Here is a 22,539-nt window from a genome sequence, read left to right as displayed (position 1 = left end):
GATAACAAAGTTCCTGTTCTAAAATTATTACGTATCATTCCGGTTTTTTAGGCGATTAGTTGGCGGTTGAAGATTGGTTAAAAAGTTAAAGCAACAAGTGTGTGGTGATGGTTTAAAGTTCAGTTAAGATAACCCGGGTTATCTTTAACTAATGGTTTGAACTATAATAGATCAAGGATCTTTAGGAATCTTCCCAGTCAAAGCTCGCAATTTGTTGTGAGTAGACGTTTCTCGTCTAAATTTCTAAATTTTCTCAAAAATATTTCGGTGGTAGAATTGTGTTTTTAGGCAAAAAAACGTTTTTTCTCAAGTTTACATTCGAGAACTACTAATTAAAACCTCGTTTACAAACCATAAATTTCAACAAATCGTGAATTTTTGTGCTTGAGATTTCTCTGAAACTACGGTTCAAAAAATTTAGTGAAAAGCTTTACAATATTTGTTTCAAAATTCAACTCTAGTTGTGTTCTGATGTTTTCAGTTGTGTTGTCAGTGTTCTGTGAAATTTGTTGTGATTTGTGACGCGTATTTCAAGATTAAGATTGAGATTTTGTGTGATTTTTAATATTAAAAAAAAATGCCTCCTCTTAAAACCGATGATATAATGCCGGCCAGACCGAAACCTGAGGTCTATCAGAGCCCTTATGAAAGGGTGCAGTTTTCAGAAGTGAGTAAAATTGTTCAAATAATTTAGATTTTTTTGGGTAATTGAATAATAGTTGAACCACTCTATTATCTATATTGTAATAAAGGGAAGAATTGGCTTATACATGTAGGGGATAGGAAATACACGAATAACGCATCATCACATCTTAACTACTTAACTGATTAACTTGAAATTTTGCATATTGATTCTTAATTTTCAGAGAATGGTAATCGGCCTATTTTAAATTGGTTCCTTCTTCAAGATTTCTGTAGGTCAAGTTCTCAGTTTTTCAAGTTTTTAAATAAACCCTTGCGGATCACAGGTTACCTGCTAGAGTATCATAAGAAAGGAATAATTGATAAATGGATATGAATATAGAGCATTATGATTATAGAGCTATTTGCTTTACCCAATGACAGACAAGCATAGCAAACCAATGGTAATCAAGTGCTGACTTGATAATCTGAATCTCACTACAGAGTCCCAAAAACTTAGTTTTCAAGACTCAGAACTTAGAACACGTTTTTTATCGTCTCTCAATGTAGATCAAACGTACATGAATCAATACCCGACATAGGCATGACATCAACATTCCTTTTGTCCCTCTGGAGAGGCTGAGGTCCAGTCATCTGATCATGGGTTTATTTAATAAATTGCCCCTCAATTTACCCTCAATTCAATAAATTGTCACTCAATCATGGGAACCAGAGAATTAAATAAAAATTGAATGAAAAAGACTAAGAAATTGTCGAAAAACCACATATTTATTGATAGTTAGAAAGACCGGTTTCGGTTATCACACCATTGTCAATCTCTGATAAACTAAAACTAAATACAAGAACAGCAGAATTAAAAAAATATATATTTACGTGGCTCTGCTTAAACCCTTTTTATGATGTTGAAAATTTTTTTAGCTGCCTGAATCCAGTTTAGACCTGAAATGCTCTACAATCGCTGAAACCATATAGGCATACTATATCATTCACTAAATTATTGACTTGGACTCTATCATATGTGTAGATGTTCTAATCTTTGACGTGATCTTATGCATCTATATAGATGCTCATGGATCAAGAAAGATCTATCTATCCATCTATTTATCTACCTTTTAGAAGAATTATTTTCTAATTTTATCCCGGCAATTAATAAATTCCTATTTAATATTCATTCCATTTAAGATTCAATTCTATTCCCATGTGCTTATGCAATTTCTTATCAATGTAGAGTTGCAGAACGACGTGTAATATGCTGATGTAATTATTATTTAACGAAAATCCTAAATAAATGCTGTAAATCACCCCGAAGATTTCTGCTACAGCAGACATTGACAACAGGGTTAACAGCTAGATGGAAATTCGATGAGAACTACTGTCCAAAAATTATTTACCAGCTCGGGAATCGAACCCGGTACCTCCCAATTGCTAGTCAGGAATACTTACCCTTACACCAAACTGACAATCTCTGGATAGCAGCGCTCATTTTATACGAAGCCACAGCGGCCAACCAGTTTACAGATGGAATTAAATAGAGAATGCATTTATTCAAATGCTAATTAATATATAATTTATTATTATTTAACGAAAATCCTAAATAAATGCTGTAAATCACCCCGAAGACTTCTGCTACAGCAGACATTGACGGGTAATTATTCCTGACTAGCAATTGGGAGGTACCGGGTTCGATTCCCGGGCTGGCAAATAATTTTTGGATAGTAGTTCTCATCGAATTTCCATCTAGCTGTTAACCCTGTTGTCAATGTCTGCTGTAGCAGAAGTCTTCAGGGTGATTTACAGCATTTATTTAGGATTTTCGTTAAATAATAATTATATATCAATTAGCATTTGAATAAATGCATTCTCTATTTAATTCCATCTGTAAATATGCTGATGTGTTAAGCCGTCTCCACACTGAACAAATGTTTGACAAACATGTTTGTTGAAACAGTTGGGGTGAACTGTATTATGTTTGACCAAAAATGTTTTCCCGTGGCCAGTGTGGACGCGTCACCAAACAAAATATTTCTAAGTGGGGAGAACAGGTTTTATGTTTTACAGCTGTCAACTCTGAAAATGTTTGGAAAAACAGTAATTTTTTGCTTGACAAACAATGATTGTCTAAACTTTTCAAAATGTTTGTCCCTGAGCTCCTCAACAAACATGTTTGCCGAACATGTATGTCGAACATTTGTTCAGTGTGGACACGGCTTTAGACGAATTATTTTCTAATTTTATCCAGGTGATGAATCAATTTTTACTTGAAGGTGCGTACATACTTAAGCGCCACGAACACGCATATTTCATTTTTAGCAGCTGATGCTTATTATATCTGTATCTTACTGTTTCTGTACACATACTAATATTGAAAGAATAAGACGTTGATAAAGAAATACTAAAATATAAAGAATTACCACAACATCTATCTCCCATACAATCAAATTGTTGAAATACAGATAGGCCTTAGTGTATTCTGTAATAGAAGTAGAATCAGCTGATAGAAATTGAAATGCACATGTTCGTGGCGCATACGTCTGTACACACCCTAATATTCATTCTATTTAAGACCTATTTCTATTCTTATGTTGTTATGCAAATTCTTATCAATTCAGTGTAGAAGAATGACTTGTAATTTATGCTGATGTGTTGTTGATCCTATTGAAATACTTATTCAGTTCAATGCAATCTCTTATCAACAAGTCAACAAAATGTTGCAACGCTTTTTATCTACTATCAGCTGTTACACGCTTTTCAATAATTGACGGTGGCATGCATTCTTTACCTTGAAAATTGTTTTCATCTTTTAAAGTCTATTTGGGATTCTGACTCACCTCTCTCTTTTTATTCTTCTTTCAGTTCAAATAGTTTCCCTCTTGTTTCATCACCTCTAATTTCTTTCTCTTTACAATAATTATTTCAAAGTTTTTTGTTTAAAAATCTTGTTTCTTCGTCTTCTGTTTTTAATGTATGCAGTATTTTCTATCAATTTTCAACTTCATGATTCTGACTCGTCTCTCTCTTTTCATTCTTCTTTCAATTCAAATAGTTTCCCTCTTGTTTCATTACCTCTAGTTTCTTTCTCTTTACAATAATTATTTCAAAGTTTTTTGTTTAAAAATCTTGTTTCTTCGTCTTCTGTTTTTAATGTATGCAGTATTTTCTATCAATTTTCAACTTCATGATTCTGACTCATCTCTCTCTTTTCATTCTTCTTTCAATTCAAATAGTTTCCCTCTTGTTTCATTACCTCTGATTTCTTTCTCTTTACAATAATTATTTCAAGGTTTTTTGTATAAAATTCTTGTTTCTTCGTCTTCTGTTTTTAATGTATGCAGTATTTTCTATCAATTTTCAACTTCATGATTCTGACTCATCTCTTTCTTTTCATTCTTCTTTCAATTCAAATAGTTTCCCTCTTGTTTCATTTCCTCTGATTTCTTTCTCTTTACAATAATTATTTCAAGGTTTTTTTGTATAAAATTCTTGTTTCTTCGTCTTCTGTTTTTAATGTATGCAGTATTTTCTATCAATTTTCAACTTCATTGTGTTTAAACTATTTTACATTGAAAGGTTTTTTCAATTAACCAGTTGATCTCAAGTATTTCCTCCTATCTTATTTATGATTTATTCAATCATTCAGAATTTCACAACTTACAGAAGAGTACCACAGGCTTATAAGCCCAAAACGGTTCCAATTCTAATTTATACTACAGTCCAAATGTAGCTAGGTTATGTTCAAAATTCTTCAATTACACACTCAATTTACAATCCATACACTCAAAAATCATTTTTAAATTAAAAAAAAAACTTCTAAATTGAATTGAATTATGATTTAAATAAATTACAAATAATTTGAAAATTCCAACCTTTGAAAAAAACTATAAAATTTTGGGACCGAAAAGACAAACACACTGATTAAAATGTGACTATTGTTGTCTTCTGTCGTTATTGTATAAATGCTACACAGTCAAAGTTAGTAAACAGTTCTGTCTACTAACGTTGCTACACAGTAGCATAGAACAAACAATCTTTTGTATGTCATCCGTTTTCTCTAAAAGTAGCATATTTGATTAAATTATAGTAAGAAATACTAACAGTTTTTCCAAACTAATACAGAGTGTTTCAGAGAAAGGGGAAATTTTGAAAGTTAAATAATTTCAAGTAAAACAAATCTATAAATAATGTTTTTAATATCATTCAATAGTAAAAATAATGCCATTCTAGAATAAATAATACTGTAACATTTATTTTTTGAAGATGACATCTTGCAGTTGTGTTCCTTTTCTACGAAAACATTCCTGTAGTCTCTTCATCACATTGTCCATGCATGGTTTGACGTAACATTACAACTGGAATTTCTGAAATCACTTCTCGAATTTTGGCGTTCAATTCTGCAACATTGAAAGCCAATGAAGAATTGAAAGCCAAGATTCGAGAAGTGATTCCAAATTCCAGTTGTAATGTTACGTCAAACCATGGACAATGTGATGAAGAGACTACAGGAATGTTTGTGTAGAAAAGGAATACACCTGCAAGAATGTTATCTTCAAAAAATGAATGTTACGGTATTTTTTATTCTAAAATGGCATTATTTTTACTATTGAATGATATGAAAAACTTTATTTAAAGATTTGTTTTTCTTGAAATTATTCAACTTTCAAAATTTCCCGTTTCTCTGAAACGCCCTGTATATTGTTTCTCTACCAATTTTCATTTTCATTGGTTTCCAACTATTCTCCAATTCACTATTGGTAAAGGCTCCTCCCAATTGATTTCAAATATTTCCTCCCTTCTTGTTTTGTTTAAAAACATGTATATTTCCCCTTTCTCTCATTATCCCATGCTTCTAGTTATAGCCTAGATCTCCCATTTTTCTTTTGATTATATGGAGATTTCCTCATATTTTCAACTTACCTACTTTGTTTTATTTATATATTCTACATTTAACAATACACACATCAAATAAATACATGATTAGAAAAGGACCAACAGGTCTAGCCCAACACTGCTCCCTTTTCGAATTTTGATAGTAATAAGCCAATGTCTAAAAGTGATATACACGGTGATTCAAAAAGAATACCACAACTTTGAAAATCTGTATTTAATCAAGGAAACATAATAGAAACTTGGGTTATAAATCAAAATGAAGAGTGTTGAAATAAGTTTTTCCCCACTAGAAAACAAGTTCACAAATGTTCAATGTGACCCCCTCCAGACACTCGAGTGGTTTCAATACTATACTCGAACTCGTTGCACACCCTCAGTAGCATATCGGGCGTAACAGTTTGTATAGCTGCTGTTATTTCTTGTTTAAACTCCTCAATGTTAGCTGGTAGAGGCGGTCGATACACCTTATCTTTAACGTACCCCCATAGAAAAAAATGGCAGGGGGTGAGGTCAAAGCTTCTTGGAGGCCAGTGATGAAGTGCTCTGTCTCAGGCTGCTTGGCGGCCGATCCATTGCCTCGGATAGTTTTCATTCAAATAGGCACGGACAGATGAGTGCATATAGGGTGTTGCTCTATCCTGCTGGAATATAGAACTAAAAAAAAACTTTAGAGCTTCCTCGAATCGATGACAGATAGTTTATTCTTTGCAGAGTTATCAATTTCCAAAGTTGTGGTATTCTTTTTGAATCACCGTGTATATAAGTGTTTATGTGTCTGTATTTTTCATTAAATTCTATCTGCGAGATCTCCTCATATTTTCTATGTAATGTCATCATGTTTTCAATGTTATTTTGTGTTCATTTTGCTGCTTTCAACTGGATTTCTTATTGATTTTGATAGATGTTTGTATTATCTTCTGTTGCAGTCTATCTCAAAGGCAGCGCCGTTCAGTGATGAAATCGACGCAATCAGAGAAAGAGAGATGTGCGACTATAAAATTAGAATCTCATACAAGACTGCTAAATCTGGCCTTTGTAAGTGAAAAAACTACATTTTCTCATCTAAATCAATCTATTTATGAACCTGCTAACCAAATTTACCTTGTAGCATAGGCTCAACTCACACTTACGCGACTCAGGTGGAGAAGAGACTCGATTCTAGTCGAGAGCATGTGTTTTCAAATGGTGACGTCGCGGAGACTGGAATCGACTGGTCTGAGTGTCACCATTTGGAAACACATGCTCTCGACTAGATTCGAGTCTCTTATCGACCTGAGTCACGTAAATGTAAGCCGAGAAGAGACTCGACTCTAGTCGAGAGCATGTGTTTACAAATGGTGACAGTCGCGGAGACTAGAATCGACTGGTCTGAGTGTCACCATTTGGAAACAAAATGCTCTCGAATTTGGAAACACATGCTCTCCACTACAATCGCAGTCTCTTCTCGACCTGAGTCGCGTAAGTGTGAGTTGAGCCTTGAGAGATTGTTCATCACATCCCATGCTTTCTGTAAAATGTTATTCTTCAACATATATCCTATTCAAATCTAGGTTTATTCCTTAATAGTTCGATTTTTCAACATATATCTCATTTAGGCCAATTTGTAAAACTTGTGTTGAAAATGGACAAATTTAAGATGCAGGCTATTAATCACATCCCAGTTAGGTCATGTCAGTGGCCCTGAAATTGGTCAGTTGCGACCTGAAAACTACCAGACCTGATCCAGCCAGGTCACTCGATATTATTATTGACCGTGCGAAGTGAGGTCTAAGACTCAAGTCAACGGTGCATTTCTCTTTATGTTTATATGTTTATATTTATGTTCCGCATTTACAGCGAAACGCGGCAATAGATTTTCATGAAATTTGACAGGTATGTTCCTTTTTGAATTTCGCGTCGACGCATACATACGGTGTTTTGAAATTTTGCATTTTTACGATAATACAAAAGGAAAAGGAGTCTCCTTTGAACGCTAATATTACCGTAAAAATCAGACTTTAGAATTATTCATCATAAATCAGCTGTCTAGTGGACTATAATACTACCCGTACAAAAACATCGAACATCTTGAAAATGTATCTTTCCATCAACGTTAGTTGACAGTTGACTATAATACTACCCGTTCAAAAACATCGAACATCTTGAAAATTTATCTTTCCATCAACGTTAGTAGACAGTTGCAGCCAGACCTGATAACAGCGCTCACACTCACATTCCGCGACGACACGTCACGGTACGATAGGACAGAAAGCTCTATGTTTATTTAGGTTTTTTCTAGAAATTTTAAATTGATAAATTATTTTATCAATTTTTGAGAAAACATAACAACAGGTCAATGCAACTTACTAAGCACGAGGTCTTTTGTTCACAGAACTATAGTTATTATTACATCCAGGTGCATCCATTTTTGTATACTTATTTGTGAAGATATTATAGCATAACAAATAAATTTGTATTTTTTCTTTAGGACTACTTTTAATATAAATAAAACATAAATCCCTCTACCCTTTTAAATTATTTTATTACAACATTTTTCAGACATTAATGCCATTTTCAAGTCACATGTGACATGTGAAACATGTTGTGATAAAATAATTTAAAAGGGTACTGATATATATATACTTTATTTATATCAAGAGTACCCTAAAGAAAAATGACAAATTTATTTGCTATGCTATAATATCTTCACAAATAAAATTATACAAAAATGGATGCACTGGGATTTATATTTATTCAAATAAATTTGGTTTGTAGATCATAAATTTGCCATTAGGCTTGAGTTTTATTCCATAAGCCATTAGGTTTGCTCTTAATGACTTACCGTATTTATAATCTATTAGTATTTGTCTGAGAATTTGTTCTGATTAATTATCTGCTTATCAATGTATATTATAGTATTATAATAGATGGTGGAACAACATTTTATGAATGTATTTTGGTGAATAGATAAATGTATATTGTAAGGTCCACGTTATAATGGCAGTGTTTGATTAGCAATGGTACTGCTATCCTTGTCTATATCATTCAACAAAGCGGATAGCACTATATGTTTCTCGCTTTGCTGTGTTGCCAGATCGTCTTTTAACAATGTAGAATTAATAATTAATTGACAAAATATTTCTATGAAAATTCATCATGAAATTGTTGAAAAATATAATTTCTTGCTTAATAAAATATAAATTGATTATTTTAAACGATAGTGAACCGTTAATATTACATCAATAAACCTAAAACACTTATTGACATGGGCTACTTTTAAATTAATAAAACAAAATAAATCTTATATTTTATTTTAGAACCTGAAGATGGTGTAAACCGAAACTAGTTGTTCAACTATTTTAAAGTTTTTTAAAGAATAAAGGGTGCTATAAGATTTATTTTGTTTTATTAATCAATAAACCTGTATCAGCTACTGTCTATAGAAGGCATTGACATAATATGTCTATCTACACATTGATATAATCATCCATTCATTCATTCATTCATTCATTCATCATTTAACTCTAACTTGTACAACTTGTAGGTCCATTCAACTCTCATTATCATCCCTCCCATGATAGTAGGATTTTCAACAACAAATTTTTGAAGTTAAAAGTGAACTTGAAATGTAGTTGATTTTTTTAAATATGTAAATGTGATTGATTTGTTTAAAAATGTAAATAATATGGTTGATTCATTTTAAAATGAGAAGTGATTAGCTTCGTTGTCGCGCTGATAAACTATCAATGGGATCAGCAAGTTGTTATCCTATCTTTCGCCTCTGCCATTATAACGTGTACCTCACTATAGTACAATATTATTTATGAGTGTTTATTATTTATATATTTGTATTATTTATTTGTTTGTTGTAGCCTCGAGACGTATCAGAGTGTATGCGGATGGAATCTACGATCTATTCCACCAAGGCCATGCCCGACAGTTACTACAAGCCAAAAATGTATTTCCTAATGTCTACCTTATTGTTGGGGGTGAGTTGTCTATCAGTTTTTCAATATTTGACGCTAATTATCTTTATTTTTTATCTCATTCACTCCTATAACCATTAGTTCAATTCAAATCGTGCTGTCAGTTATTGTTTATAATGCAGTTATATTGTATAATTCAGTATAAAATATCGGGGCACCGAGCTTCGCTCGTTATTTTTATTCATTGATAAACAGTACACAATTCTCTAAAATGATCGTGTTTATATTTCACAGCTGGCTATATGTCATCTTATGAATTTCGGGGATGCGATATTTTGATTTTTCACATACTCACTTTTTTACTATCCACAGCTGTTTCAGCCAAGGATGAATTATCCTCTTAATGTCCTTCAGCGAGTTTTCCCAGGGATGAGACATAGTGCAATCGAATTTTGATATCATAAACCTACTATATTCCAAGTTTCGTGAAAATCGTTAAGAGCCGTTGTCGAGATCCGTTGAACATGAATAACCAGATATAAAAATATAAACAGATTTACAGAAATTGCTCGCTTAATATAATAGGATATCTTCATGCTCAACTCACTAACGCGACTCAAGTCGAGAAGAGACTGCGACTCTAGTCTTTTCTCGACGCAGCATGTGCTTTTAAATTAGACCAGTTAAGTAAAAATTAAATTTTTTTAATTAGACCAGTCGACTCTAGTCTCCGCGACCTCACGACTGTGAGACTGAGTCGAGCATCGACTTGAGTTGCATAGTACCGTGCATTTTTAATGAAAGTGAGGTTATGTTCTATGAAAGTGATGTTTTATCATTTTAGATAAGACAATAATTAGAATTAGATAAGACAGTATATTCATAATAATTATTATAAAATTTGTTACATGAGCAGAAGTGATGATTTGAATCTCATATTTTTATTTATGTGAGGTTAGAAATGGAGTAGTATGGAACTGAAGTAGTGACAATGAGCAAGAAAGTCGTAAGGTCGAGAGACTGGAGTATCCTCGACTGGAGTCGTACGATTTCGATTTGAGTCGAGGTAGTGTGAGTTGAGCCTTAAGGTGCGTACAGATATACGCGCCGCGAACATGAGTAATTCACTATTAATCAGCTGATTATATCTGTATTTTTACAGAAACGGTAAGATACAGATATAAAAAGCTTGGCATCAGCTGATTAAAAGTTAATTGCTCATGTTCGCGGCGCGTATATCTGTACGCACCTATAGATTGAACAGTTTTTACCAAGGTATCTAGAATACTGTATCATTCATTAATAATACATTATTCTAGATACCTTGGTTTTCACTCTTATTGATTGTCGGTCGAAATTGATCGACCGACAATCAGAAGTTTCCTCCGATTGGCCAATTCTCACCGACAGTTTGATTCTCAGCCAATCAGAAGACATTCATTATTCTGAGTGTCGGCCGACAATCGGTAAGTGTGAAAACCCTCCCTGAGATCATGTTGACGATAACATGAAGCTATTTTGCAATCTGAAATATTCATGACAGCATGATATAAGAGTGCTCATTCTAATTTATTTGTCAAGTTATTCATTAATTGAGTCATTAAGCATCACACAAACATTAATTCAAATATAAATTCAATATAAAAATAATAATCTAGATAATAATAATTATTAAATGAAAATCCCAATTGAATGCTGTAAATGACCCAGAAGACTTCTGCTACTGCAAATATTGACAACCGGGTAAACAACTAGATATAAATTCGATGAGCGTTACTATAAAAAATTATTTGTCAGCCCGGGAACAAACAAGACAAAATAATCTAATATAAAAATAATCTCTATTAATCAAATAAAAATGAAAAATGTTTAGAAACTCTTCAACTTTGTATTTCATGTTTACAAAATGAATATAGAAAATAAATTTTTAATTGAAATTTGCACTGTACAAAAACAACTGTTCTTCTATTTAAAATCTCAATAACTAACGGAGCCTATTGTTCTTGACTCTTGCTTGTTAAGTCTCTAAGATAATAGAGTAAAGTGTAATGCATATCCAGGCTCAAGTGTATTTCTTATTCCGATTGTAATTTGATTTTATTTGTTCTCATTACAGAAATATTTTCACACTATTATGGTGTTTCAAACAACGACATGCAATTAATTATTATTATATTATAACTCGTAATACAATATTATTACCAATATTTTGTTTTTGTTTTCAGTATGCAGCGATGCACTCACTCACAGTCGGAAGGGACGCACAGTTATGACTGAAGATGAAAGGTCAGATAATATATCCATTTATTCAACACAGTATATCATACAGTACAATATGATAAACAGTTGAACATCGTCAAAGAAATATAATCTTCTATATAAATGAAAATCTGGTGTGGTACACTCACACAACTTTCCTTGCTCATTGAACTGTAAGGCTCATTCTCAAACGAGAATAATTTAGGGGAATAACATAATGACGATTGGCGGCAAAATATTTGCAACAACGATCAGACTACTGTATATGTGTATATATAATTGTCTTCAGAGTACTTTTTCCTTTGTGTAAATTGTGAAATTTGATGATTTTTTCTAAAGTCGTCAAAACAGCTGTTCTACAGATGAAATATCTCGACTATGACTGTGTTCTTTTTATAAACTGCTCTACCTACCTACCTCATGCACGAAAAGGAGGTTACAAAGTCCATTTCTCAAGGATGGGGTGGAACCCCCATTAGTTTCCCAGGAAAAAGACTCATGCCAGTTGATAGAGCTGATAAATAACTATACAGGGTATGAATTTGAAAAAAATCGGTCATTTTTCACAAGTCATTTTTGAGAAAATTGTGAATAACATGGTTTTTTAGTAATTATCTGCCATTTTTCTCAAGAATATTACGGAGCTCCTGCAATTTTCCCAGAAATGAGACTCATGTCAGTTGACAGGGCTTATAAATAGCTATCCATGGTATAAATTTGAAGAAAATCGTTAGAGCCGTTTTCGAGAAAAACGTGAAAAACATGGTTTTTTAGTAATTATCCGCCATTTTTTTCGCCATCTTGATTTGAATTTTATTGAATTTCTTATTGTCGGATCCTCATGGTATAAGGACCTTAAGTTTAAAATTAAGTCAATCAATTAATTAAGAATGGAGTTATCGTGTTCACACACACACACACACACACACACACACACACACACACACACACACACACACACACACACACACACACACACACACACACACACACACAGACCAACACCCAAAAATCATGTTTTTGGACTCAGGGGACCTTGAAACGTATATAAAACTTGAAATTAGGGTACCTTAATTTTTTTGGAAAGCAATACTTTCCTTACCTATGGTAATAGGGCAAGGAAAGTAAAAATAATATCAATATGAATTAATGAAAACATCACAAACAGTCGAAATGACGTGGCTATCTTTTCTCTTGTGGTATTAGGCCCGCCGCAAAGTAGACCCACGCCGTGGGATGTTTCGTAAACCATTGCTCAGCTTCTCCAGTCATCTGTGTAATGATAATAATACATGCAATGAATAATCCACTTGTCAGCTGATTGATTATGAATAATTCTATAGCAATGGTTTACAGAACATCCCACGGCGTGGGTTGCTTTTCGTGGGTCTACTTTGCGGCGGGCCTTCTTGTCTGATAGTTTGCTGCTTTGTTGAATTGGTTTTCTCTTGGTTGTTCCATGCATTTCTGTGATTTTTAAGGAGTTTTTATTTTTGTTTGGTAGTTTTTAATGTGAATTTGTGTGATTTCAGGTATGAAGCAGTAAGACATTGTCGATATGTTGACGAGGTAGTGAGAGATGCACCCTGGGAACTGGACGATGAGTTTCTAGAAAAGAACAAGGTAAAACTAAAAATATAATTTATAAAAATGTAGATTTTTTTGAATCGGTTCTAGATTGAAGCACATATAATATAGTGAGGTTCACATGTAAAAATCAAGGATTTACACTATAAAATAATAGACAGTAGTCGACTGTAATCTGCTTGAGTCAACAAAACCTCAGCTTGGAATTCTGAACATAAACAACCTAATTCATTGAATATCTTTATATTCTATCTTCAATCTATGATATCACCATAAATGATACAGCATCACCACACATGATACAGAAACAACACAGTTTGATACAGTATCATCTCAGCTTGATACGCTACACCATAATTCTATACAAAACTTCCAAACTGAATGAATTCTACAAACTATGGGATATCTTCTTATGCTATCTTTTCTTTATGGTATCACCATAAATTAATGGTACAGTATCACCACAAAATGATACAGTATCACCACAAAATGATACAGTATCACCACAAAATGATACAGTATCACCACAAAATGATACAGTATCACCACAAAATGATACAGTATCACCACAAAATGATACAGTATCACCACAAAATGATACATTATCATCACAAAATGATACAGTATCACCACAAAATGATGAAGTATCAACACAATGGGCCGTATGAATGAAAACTGAGCAAAAGGTTTTGCGCATGAGCATTAGGTAGAAGCATAAGCATTTTCTCATGTTTATATGAATAAGCTTTACCTTATACTCTTACCTTATGCTCCTGAACTCTGGAGCAAATGATTACGTATTTTAAAGATTTTTCATCAGCTGATTCGTCTTACTTTGTTTCTGTAGTGAAAGGTTAGAATTTGCTACTTACGTAAGCGCTAAATATGTGTAAAAGGTGGAAACACCGCTTGTGTTTGGTCGTCTGCTCTGTTCTCTATATATGAATTGAGTATTGGGTTAGTTGAGTTCTGTTTTGAAGTGATAGCGTAAAAAATGTCTTCTCTATAATAATCTTCAGCATAATCTTATAATCTCAATAGCCTTCTTATAATCGTCTACACTCTCATCTTTCTAAATGCTGTGAGACTTTTGTAATTTTGACCTAAGGGTCCCTTTTACTAGTTTTCCATAAGGAACGGACTCACCGGTTTTAGTTTAAGTATCGTCCCCAGACAGCAATCCTCCGGTAGAGCATTAGGTGGTAGTCTTCCGTCCGCCAGCCTTCTTTCACACGCGTATTCACTAAACCACTAAATCACTTCGATTCTCCGCACACCTTTACGTTTGCAAGTCCCGAGGAGTCTAGGAGAAGAGTGACGAAAACACAGGCGGAGTTCCTTCTCAGTTGCCGGGAGAGAGTCCCGTTACTCTAGCAGATAACGCCGATATTTCCCCAAAGTTATGGAGGTGGGGGTAAGCACCCTCAATTGTAAAAGAGGAATAGATAATGAACATGGAGGTAGAGATAATTTGAGGAACACCTTTCCGAGAGAGGGTAAATAATAATAATTAAAAATATAACTTGACAAACATTTATAATATCACAGTATTGGAATGAATTTTTATTATAATTAAAGCTGTATGAACCGAAGAAATAGCAGGCTGGCATCTTATCTAATCGATATTGCTGCTCGCTACTATCAATTTCAGCTATGCCAGCCCGCTTATGAAATGTGATGTCACATAAAAGCCCCAAATTTGCAAGAGGTTGAGTCTCAAGGTCTTGCCAATTTCTCACCCATACAGCACATTTCAGCCCTCACATCGGGTCAACTGCAGCAAGACTAGCCAAGCATCTCCAGCACTACACTGTTATATTTTAAGATTATGGTAGTACCCAATGGGAAACAATCAACCATCAGTACAAAATTGATATGAGTCTGGGTCCAAGCCCTTCGACTTTACAAGTGGAATTCTCTCCACAACAATTACAATAATCAGTGAATTGGGCAACAAGCCCCACTCACCTAAAAAAAAAAAGAAAAGAAAATCCCAAATAATAATCTGGCCCAGAGGACCAAAGAAGATGCAATACTAAGTTTGCTGGCCCGCCATACTCCAATATCTCCAACATGACAACATCTGTGATGCCACATAAGTTTGCAAATAGCAATTCCTACAAACTGAATACAATTAGAGCATTATGTCACATTTCTGACTCACCTTATTTGTCTTTGATTTCTCCAATTTCAATTATAACTGTTTCCAAATTTTATATCTGTGTTCATTATTCATCCGTAGACAAACTTGTCTTTTCAATTGATTATTTCTCCCTCTTGGATGTGTTCATTTTGTGTTGGGCTCTATTCTTTCATTTCTATTTCATGATTAATCTTTCTCTACTCGATTTTTTTTTTTTGTTTGTTGGCTGTGCATTGTTTTCTGTTACTATACTCTACTTCCTCCTATTCAACTTGATAATTACTTATTGACTATGTTTAGCTTTGAATCTAATAACTTTCTCATTTTCCTTACAGTGGGGCATGCTGATAATAACAAATAATATACATTTAAATAACATCTAACAAATATAATAATAATCTTAACAATGATACTAATCTTAATGCTAATAACAATAATAATACTGAGTTAGTTTACAATATATCACAGACATTTTTCTTTGGTTAATTTTTATTTTATTTATTTATTTTTTTTTGCTTTGTTCTGTTATTTCATTTTATTACTTGATGTTTTATTATTACAGCACATTGCTGCTATTGATTTAGTAATTTTTCTCCAACTTTTAATTTAAAATTTTTTTTTTGTCTGTGTTGATAATATTATTCAATCAGTGTAAATACAAGATCAGTTAGTATCAAAATTGTCCTTTCATGCGACTATGTGCATTGCATGTTAATTTAACGTTTTGTGCAGTTATCCAATGCAAAATTGTATAGTTTAATTTGAAAATTCAAGTTCCGAATTTGGAATATAGTTTCAAAATATTTCGTCTTGAAGACCAGAAGGGCTACTCCTAACAGTGGAGCGCACTTAAGGTGCTGATAACTGCACTGGTACATGAAGAAAGACATATAATATTTTACATAAATGTTCACATTATCCTGCTGCACCATGATTAACATTTAAAGAACATAAAAATCGAGAATAGAGTACATTAAATAGGCTCTGCTTCAATTAAGAAAATATTCTCGAATAGTGAATATTATGATATTCAAGTTAATAATTAATTAACGTGTTATACATTAAATGGGCAGCAGGAGACACAACACAACTTGACAATTTTCAAGTTGGTGACATAGAAATATAACATAAATTCGCCTTTGGGATACATTCACATATAGGCTTACAATATAATAATATGATAATTAAATATCTGAATAATAACAATAATATGAGCATACTGCAAACAAATTACTTTTTATTACTTGCATTCCATGTGAGTCGATCTTAGATTGATGATCTATGGAATGGAGAGACTCCAATGACAGCGACGGTGATGCTAATCTAATGTGATTCTCGAGCCTTGTCAGGGTCCGGAAGTAATGTAGAACAGCGGTGTGAAGCTCTTTGAGTATAGTAGGGCAAGGTTATATCATTTTCTTCCTGAATCTGGTAGCTGGATGATTCGGCAAGTGAATCTATCGAGAGCCTCATGAAGCAAGTCCAACCGCTCACAGACAGCAGGACTTTGAAGAAATCACACTGGCTTGAGATTTGTTGAACAGTATACGGTCCTGTATCTAAATGGAAGTACTTCTTGGTTGTTTTTTGAAGGTTATCAAAAGCAGGATGAAACTCGATCCACTGCACCCGTGAAAAACATTGGAAAATTCTTGAAGTTTGTCTTGGTAATTGGCTTATCCAGCTCAGTCTTTTCTCATTCCAACTCCCATCACACATGTTATTCGACCGCTGGGTAGAAGGAACAGTACAGCAAGGCGGGATGATGCAGCAAGAAGAGTTGTCAAGGTTTGTTGTAGAGTTGTTTTTCAACAACTGAGCCTCAGTTTCCATTTTATTGACTTCCTTTGCTGTGTCAAGTTGTGTTGATTCAATTCTCCCAAGCTCTGAGTCAGTGGCAAGACTACAATCAGGAACGTTGGTATTCAGTCTTATCTCTGAAGCGTCTGTAGCAGCGGAGAAGTTGTCTTTCAGATCCAAACCTTGAGACGGCAATGTCACTTGAGTCGATTTCCTGTGATTGTCATTTAATTCCTCGAATTCAGCATTTTTCTCAATCATCTCCTTTTGTGAATTTTTAGCAATGCTTGACAAGTTTGATTGCAAATTCTCCTCCATTTGATCCAATCTCAAACTCATGCTCATGTGCGCTTCCTCCATTATTTTCAACAGACTATTTTCAAGACTCCGCTGTTGTGCCCTCCGTTCCTCACGCAATTCATTAAGAAAATCCAGCATACTATCAACCATGTTCGATGAAGGTAGTGTTAGATCCGATTGGCTTCCTATTTCGGTAGTATTGGGATGAGAAGGTGGATTGTTAACGGCTACATCAATAGGCTGTGTTGTATTGACCTCTTGAATGACGTCCCTTCGCAGAGCAACGGATTCTGGAATCGACGATCTGGTGGGTGACGCTCTCTCCTGCATTGTATTTGTCGCATTCAATTGTGTGGATGACCAGTGATGTTGGATCTCTTGGGTGGACGTCGAACTACTGGACTGTGGATGTCCGCCGGGTGAATCATTGGTGGATGTGTTGGAATCAGTGGTCAATTCGTTCCCCATATTTTTCAACGATGAGAAGTAGACAAAGAGAAGATCATTATATCAAATAATTGAGCAATCCAACGATGAAAAGAAGTCAAAGTGAAGATTAGAGAAAATATAATTGAATACAATAACAATGAAGCTTTCAACTGAAATGAAGTGAGATAGCCGATAAGATAACAACCAGTCAATGATGAGCGTTGACGATTATAATGCGCGATAGAAGTTGAACGGTTATTGCTCATCAATTGAAAGCTTGTATAAAATAACCAGTATCGCAAAGTCTTCCACCCACATGAATCACAAGTAATATACCCTACTCATAACGTAATATAACATCAAAAATATAAAAATGAATTATGATGATTATTACCAATATTTTATTATATTATATTATAATAAGCATCAATAAAAAATAACACTTTATTTGCAATGATTAAGTTACTCCAACATTTCAAACTTGTTGTACTGTGTCTCATAAAATAATACAATACTGGACAATAGAACTTTCAATAAAATATTGCAATTAGTTCTGATAATATATAATATTCCTTGATTTGCCAATAATATTGTCATAGGTTTTGATAATATTTAATATTGCATAATACGCATCAATTGAAACATCACCTCAACTTACAATATTCGATAATTAAAATGATTCCGAAATTGTTGTATTTAATTTGTATAATAACATTAGCCTCATTAAAAATATTACCTTGATTTGCAATAATATTGTTCATCGGATAAATAATTTTCGAATTGTTGGTGTAACCACAAGTCATGTAGTAGTTTAAGGCAATCCATATAATATCATATTATATTCGATAAATAGGCCTATTATCGTTAATTTTGATAATATATGATTTATCATTATGTGTCAATAATATTAGCATTAATTTCGATAACATATAATTCATAATTATATGCCAATAATACCAATAAAGCATCAATGAATACTAATAACTCAATAAGTACCTAATATAGGGCTACTCAACATGAAATAATTTATTAGGAAGGTGATTTATATAATAACGGATTTATAATACTGAAATGGACTATATTATTTATGAAGTTCTCTAAGAAACTATTCATATAACTAACTCTCTAATGAATAATAAATTGTAATAATAATTTATATAATTCATATAGAGTCTGCTTATAATAATTATTTTGTAATAGGTTTATAGCAGTCGAGTTTAGTATGCCCTTCATAAATCCTTGACATCATCAAGCTATCATTATGTTGCATGCCTTTGCAGGACAAATATGCGAAAATCATTCATGTTTCATCATAGGACTGTTTAATCGATCAATAATTAAAATAATGAATATATTTCCCTTAAAACTTCAATTCACGCTAAATATGACTAGTATGAGGTATTTTCATTATTTTTCCGATATTAACAATAGCAGGCATTTTTAAGGTGTGACTTGTATAATTCAATAATTCATTACTTGTACAGCTCTGCTGAATGATATTATAATATAGCCCAATTTTCTTAAAATATTGTTAAAATTAATATGAATATCACAGAAATAGCCTTATACATCTATCCCAAAGGCGTAAACTTCTCTCTCGGTAAGGTGTGCTCTATAAATCATTCTAATAGATTCAATAATTTTTGAATGGTGAATTCTATCTCAGGTAACTGAATGTTTAATTAATCTAAATTAATACTGAATCGTGATAAATTAATATGCTGATATTAATTTTCTAAATGAAAAATTTACTAAGAAAATATTGAAGGCTTTTTCAACTAGAAATTATTTTTCATTGATAATATTATTCACAGTGAGCCCCCTCCTAAAGTCCATGTTCGCGGGCCGCCATTTTGTGAGACTTTTGGATTTTGACCTAAGGGTCCCTTTTACTAGTTTTCCATAAGGAACGGACTCACCGGTTTTAGTTTAAGTATCGTCCCCAGACAGCAATCCTCCGGTAGAGCATTAGGTGGTAGTCTTCCGTCCGCCAGCCTTCTTTCACACGCGTATTCACTAAACCACTAAATCACTTCGATTCTCCGCACACCTTTACGTTTGCAAGTCCCGAGGAGTCTAGGAGAAGAGTGACGAAAACACAGGCGGAGTTCCTTCTCAGTTGCCGGGAGAGAGTCCCGTTACTCTAGCAGATAACGCCGATATTTCCCCAAAGTTATGGAGGTGGGGGTAAGCACCCTCAATTGTAAAAGAGGAATAGATAATGAACATGGAGGTAGAGATAATTTGAGGAACACCTTTCCGAGAGAGGGTAAATAATAATAATTAAAAATATAACTTGACAAACATTTATAATATCACAGTATTGGAATGAATTTTTATTATAATTAAAGCTGTATGAACCGAAGAAATAGCAGGCTGGCATCTTATCTAATCGATATTGCTGCTCGCTACTATCAATTTCAGCTATGCCAGCCCGCTTATGAAATGTGAAAAGCTATTCTAGACTAGATTAACTTTTTTTGAAGCATTTGCTTCAAAAGTTGAGCAAATGCTCTAGTTTATTCATACAATTTTGAGCAAAAGCTTTTACTTTTGAGCAAATGCTCAAACTATTTTTTTGATGAGCATGAGCAAAAGGTTTTGCTCACGTTTATTCATAGAAAATGAAGCAAATGCTCCATATTTTAGAAGTATAAGCAAATGCTCAACTTCATTCATATAGCCCAATATCATCTCAACTTGATACACAACATCATAATTTTACAGAAAACTTCCAAACTTTGAATGAATTTCACAAACCATGGGATATCTTCTTATGCTATCTTTTCTCAATGGTATATCACCATAAATGATTCAGTATCACCACAATATGATACAGTACACAGTGTGATACAGATGTACACAATATCATCTCAACTTGTTTTTTCTCTATGGATACTCTTGAATAAAAAAAAAATTATAAATCTAAGTACCCTTATAAAATTGTTCAATCTCGACATGCTTCGGCTATATATTATACTAGACGGATAAGGCTCGCTTCGCTCGCCTTATCCGTCTAGCCAGGGGGCTCCGCCCCCTGGACCCCCGACTGGATCGTCCAAAAATGAGATCAGCGGGCTCTATTCGCTCGCCTGCATAATGTAAACATTTTCTGTCTATTACTTGATGAAAGAACTGAGAAAACGCAAAAAAAACGCTAATTTTGGGAGAATCTTTGGCGTTATTTCAAATTCCTTCTAACACAAAATTATTACACCCCAGCTTAGCTTCCGTACTAAATTTGAACATTTTCTGTTCATTATTTGTTCTCGATAAATCTGAGAAAGCGCAAAAAAACGCTAATTTTGGGCGTATCTTTGACGTTATTGCAAAGTCCTTCTAACACAACATTATTACACCCTAGCTTAGCTTCTGTACTAAATTTGAACATGTTCTGTTCATTTGTTCTCGATAAAGCTGAGAAAGCGCTAAAAAACGCTGAAAAAACGCAGTTTTTGGGCGTATCTTTGGAAATTTTTCCAAATCCGTTCTTAGTGCGCCTCTAAAGGGCCAACTGAACATACCTACCAAATTTGAACGTTTTTGGTCCGGTAGATTTTTAGTAATGCGAGTAAGTGAGTAAGTCAGTCAGTGAGTGAGTGAGTGAGTGCCATTTTGCTTATATATATATACTACTATAATCTACTTAGATTTATAATTTTATTTACATGTCAACTTGATACACAACACCATAATTTGATACAAAACGTTTTGTTTGCTTTGCAGATAGACTTTGTGGCGCACGACGAGATCCCCTACATGACGGATGGCTGCAACGACATCTACGCGTTCCTGAAGAAGAAGGGGATGTTCGTGGCGACGGAACGCACCGAGGGTGTGTCCACCTCAGACGTGGTCGCTCGCATTGTGCGTGATTACGACATCTACGTCAGACGCAACCTCGCTAGAGGCTACTCGGCCAAGGAGCTCAACGTCTCATTCCTCAATGTACGTACTAGCTGCAATTTATTCAGAAATGTAGTCTGTAATATTGTTCTAAGAGTTAGCTATAAGGATACAAACACACTAAAGGCCAAAGTCTATAAATACAGGTCATGACACAATCCCGTGATGCATTGCAAAATCGCCATTTTGTGGGGTTCTAGTTCACCAATTTTCAAATTTATTTTCAGCTGTTATCATTGTAGATTGAACATAATATGATCTGTTATTAGTAATTGGAATTGTAAGAATAATTCTTCCTACAGAACAATAGTATTTAGCAAAATACTAGAAACTGAATTGTTGTTTTTTAGATATATTGATCGGAAACTTTAAACTCTTTTTGCAGTTGGCCTCGCATATTTCTGTCTTGTCCCAATGCCTTATGAATCATAATCCTTAGTTTACAAAAATAAAAATAACTTTTAATAATAAATGAATAATTATTGAAGCATTTATTATTGAAATTTCTTTATTAAAAAATTGAAATCCTGTATTCACATATTATCTGAACTAGAATATTGTCTTTAAAATACATAATTTTGTTTCGAGCAAATTGAATTAGATTGGATTTTCAAATGTACCGCCATAAAGACTCCATAAAATGGCCGGTCCATAAGGAAGACAAGTGTCATGACCTGTATTTTA

At 33.7% G+C, this 22,539-nt stretch overlaps 1 protein-coding gene across 4 annotated transcripts in view; it reads left to right on the top strand.

The window, feature by feature from the left end:
* The window catches only part of LOC111057456 (choline-phosphate cytidylyltransferase A), a 73,674-nt gene that overhangs the window by 40,806 nt on the left and 10,329 nt on the right, over positions 1 to 22,539 (top strand). For 2 of the 4 annotated variants that reach the window (XM_039439736.1, XM_039439735.1), the window contains exons 1-6: positions 179 to 667; positions 6,453 to 6,561; positions 9,378 to 9,494; positions 11,657 to 11,717; positions 13,223 to 13,313; positions 21,676 to 21,897. In XM_039439736.1, coding sequence (XP_039295670.1) covers positions 578 to 667; positions 6,453 to 6,561; positions 9,378 to 9,494; positions 11,657 to 11,717; positions 13,223 to 13,313; positions 21,676 to 21,897 — 690 coding nt within the window. In that variant the 5' untranslated portion in view covers positions 179 to 577. Of the gene's footprint in view, positions 1 to 178; positions 668 to 6,452; positions 6,562 to 9,377; positions 9,495 to 11,656; positions 11,718 to 13,222; positions 13,314 to 21,675; positions 21,898 to 22,539 lie in introns of those variants that run through there. The other 2 variants (XM_039439733.1, XM_039439732.1) reach the window with 1 other exon arrangement.

Source organism: Nilaparvata lugens, chromosome 13, assembly GCF_014356525.2.
Source record: "Nilaparvata lugens isolate BPH chromosome 13, ASM1435652v1, whole genome shotgun sequence".
NCBI classification, from domain to species: domain Eukaryota; kingdom Metazoa; phylum Arthropoda; class Insecta; order Hemiptera; family Delphacidae; genus Nilaparvata; species Nilaparvata lugens.
Note: the sequence above shows the minus strand (reverse complement) of the source record. Positions and strands in the feature narration are given on the sequence as shown.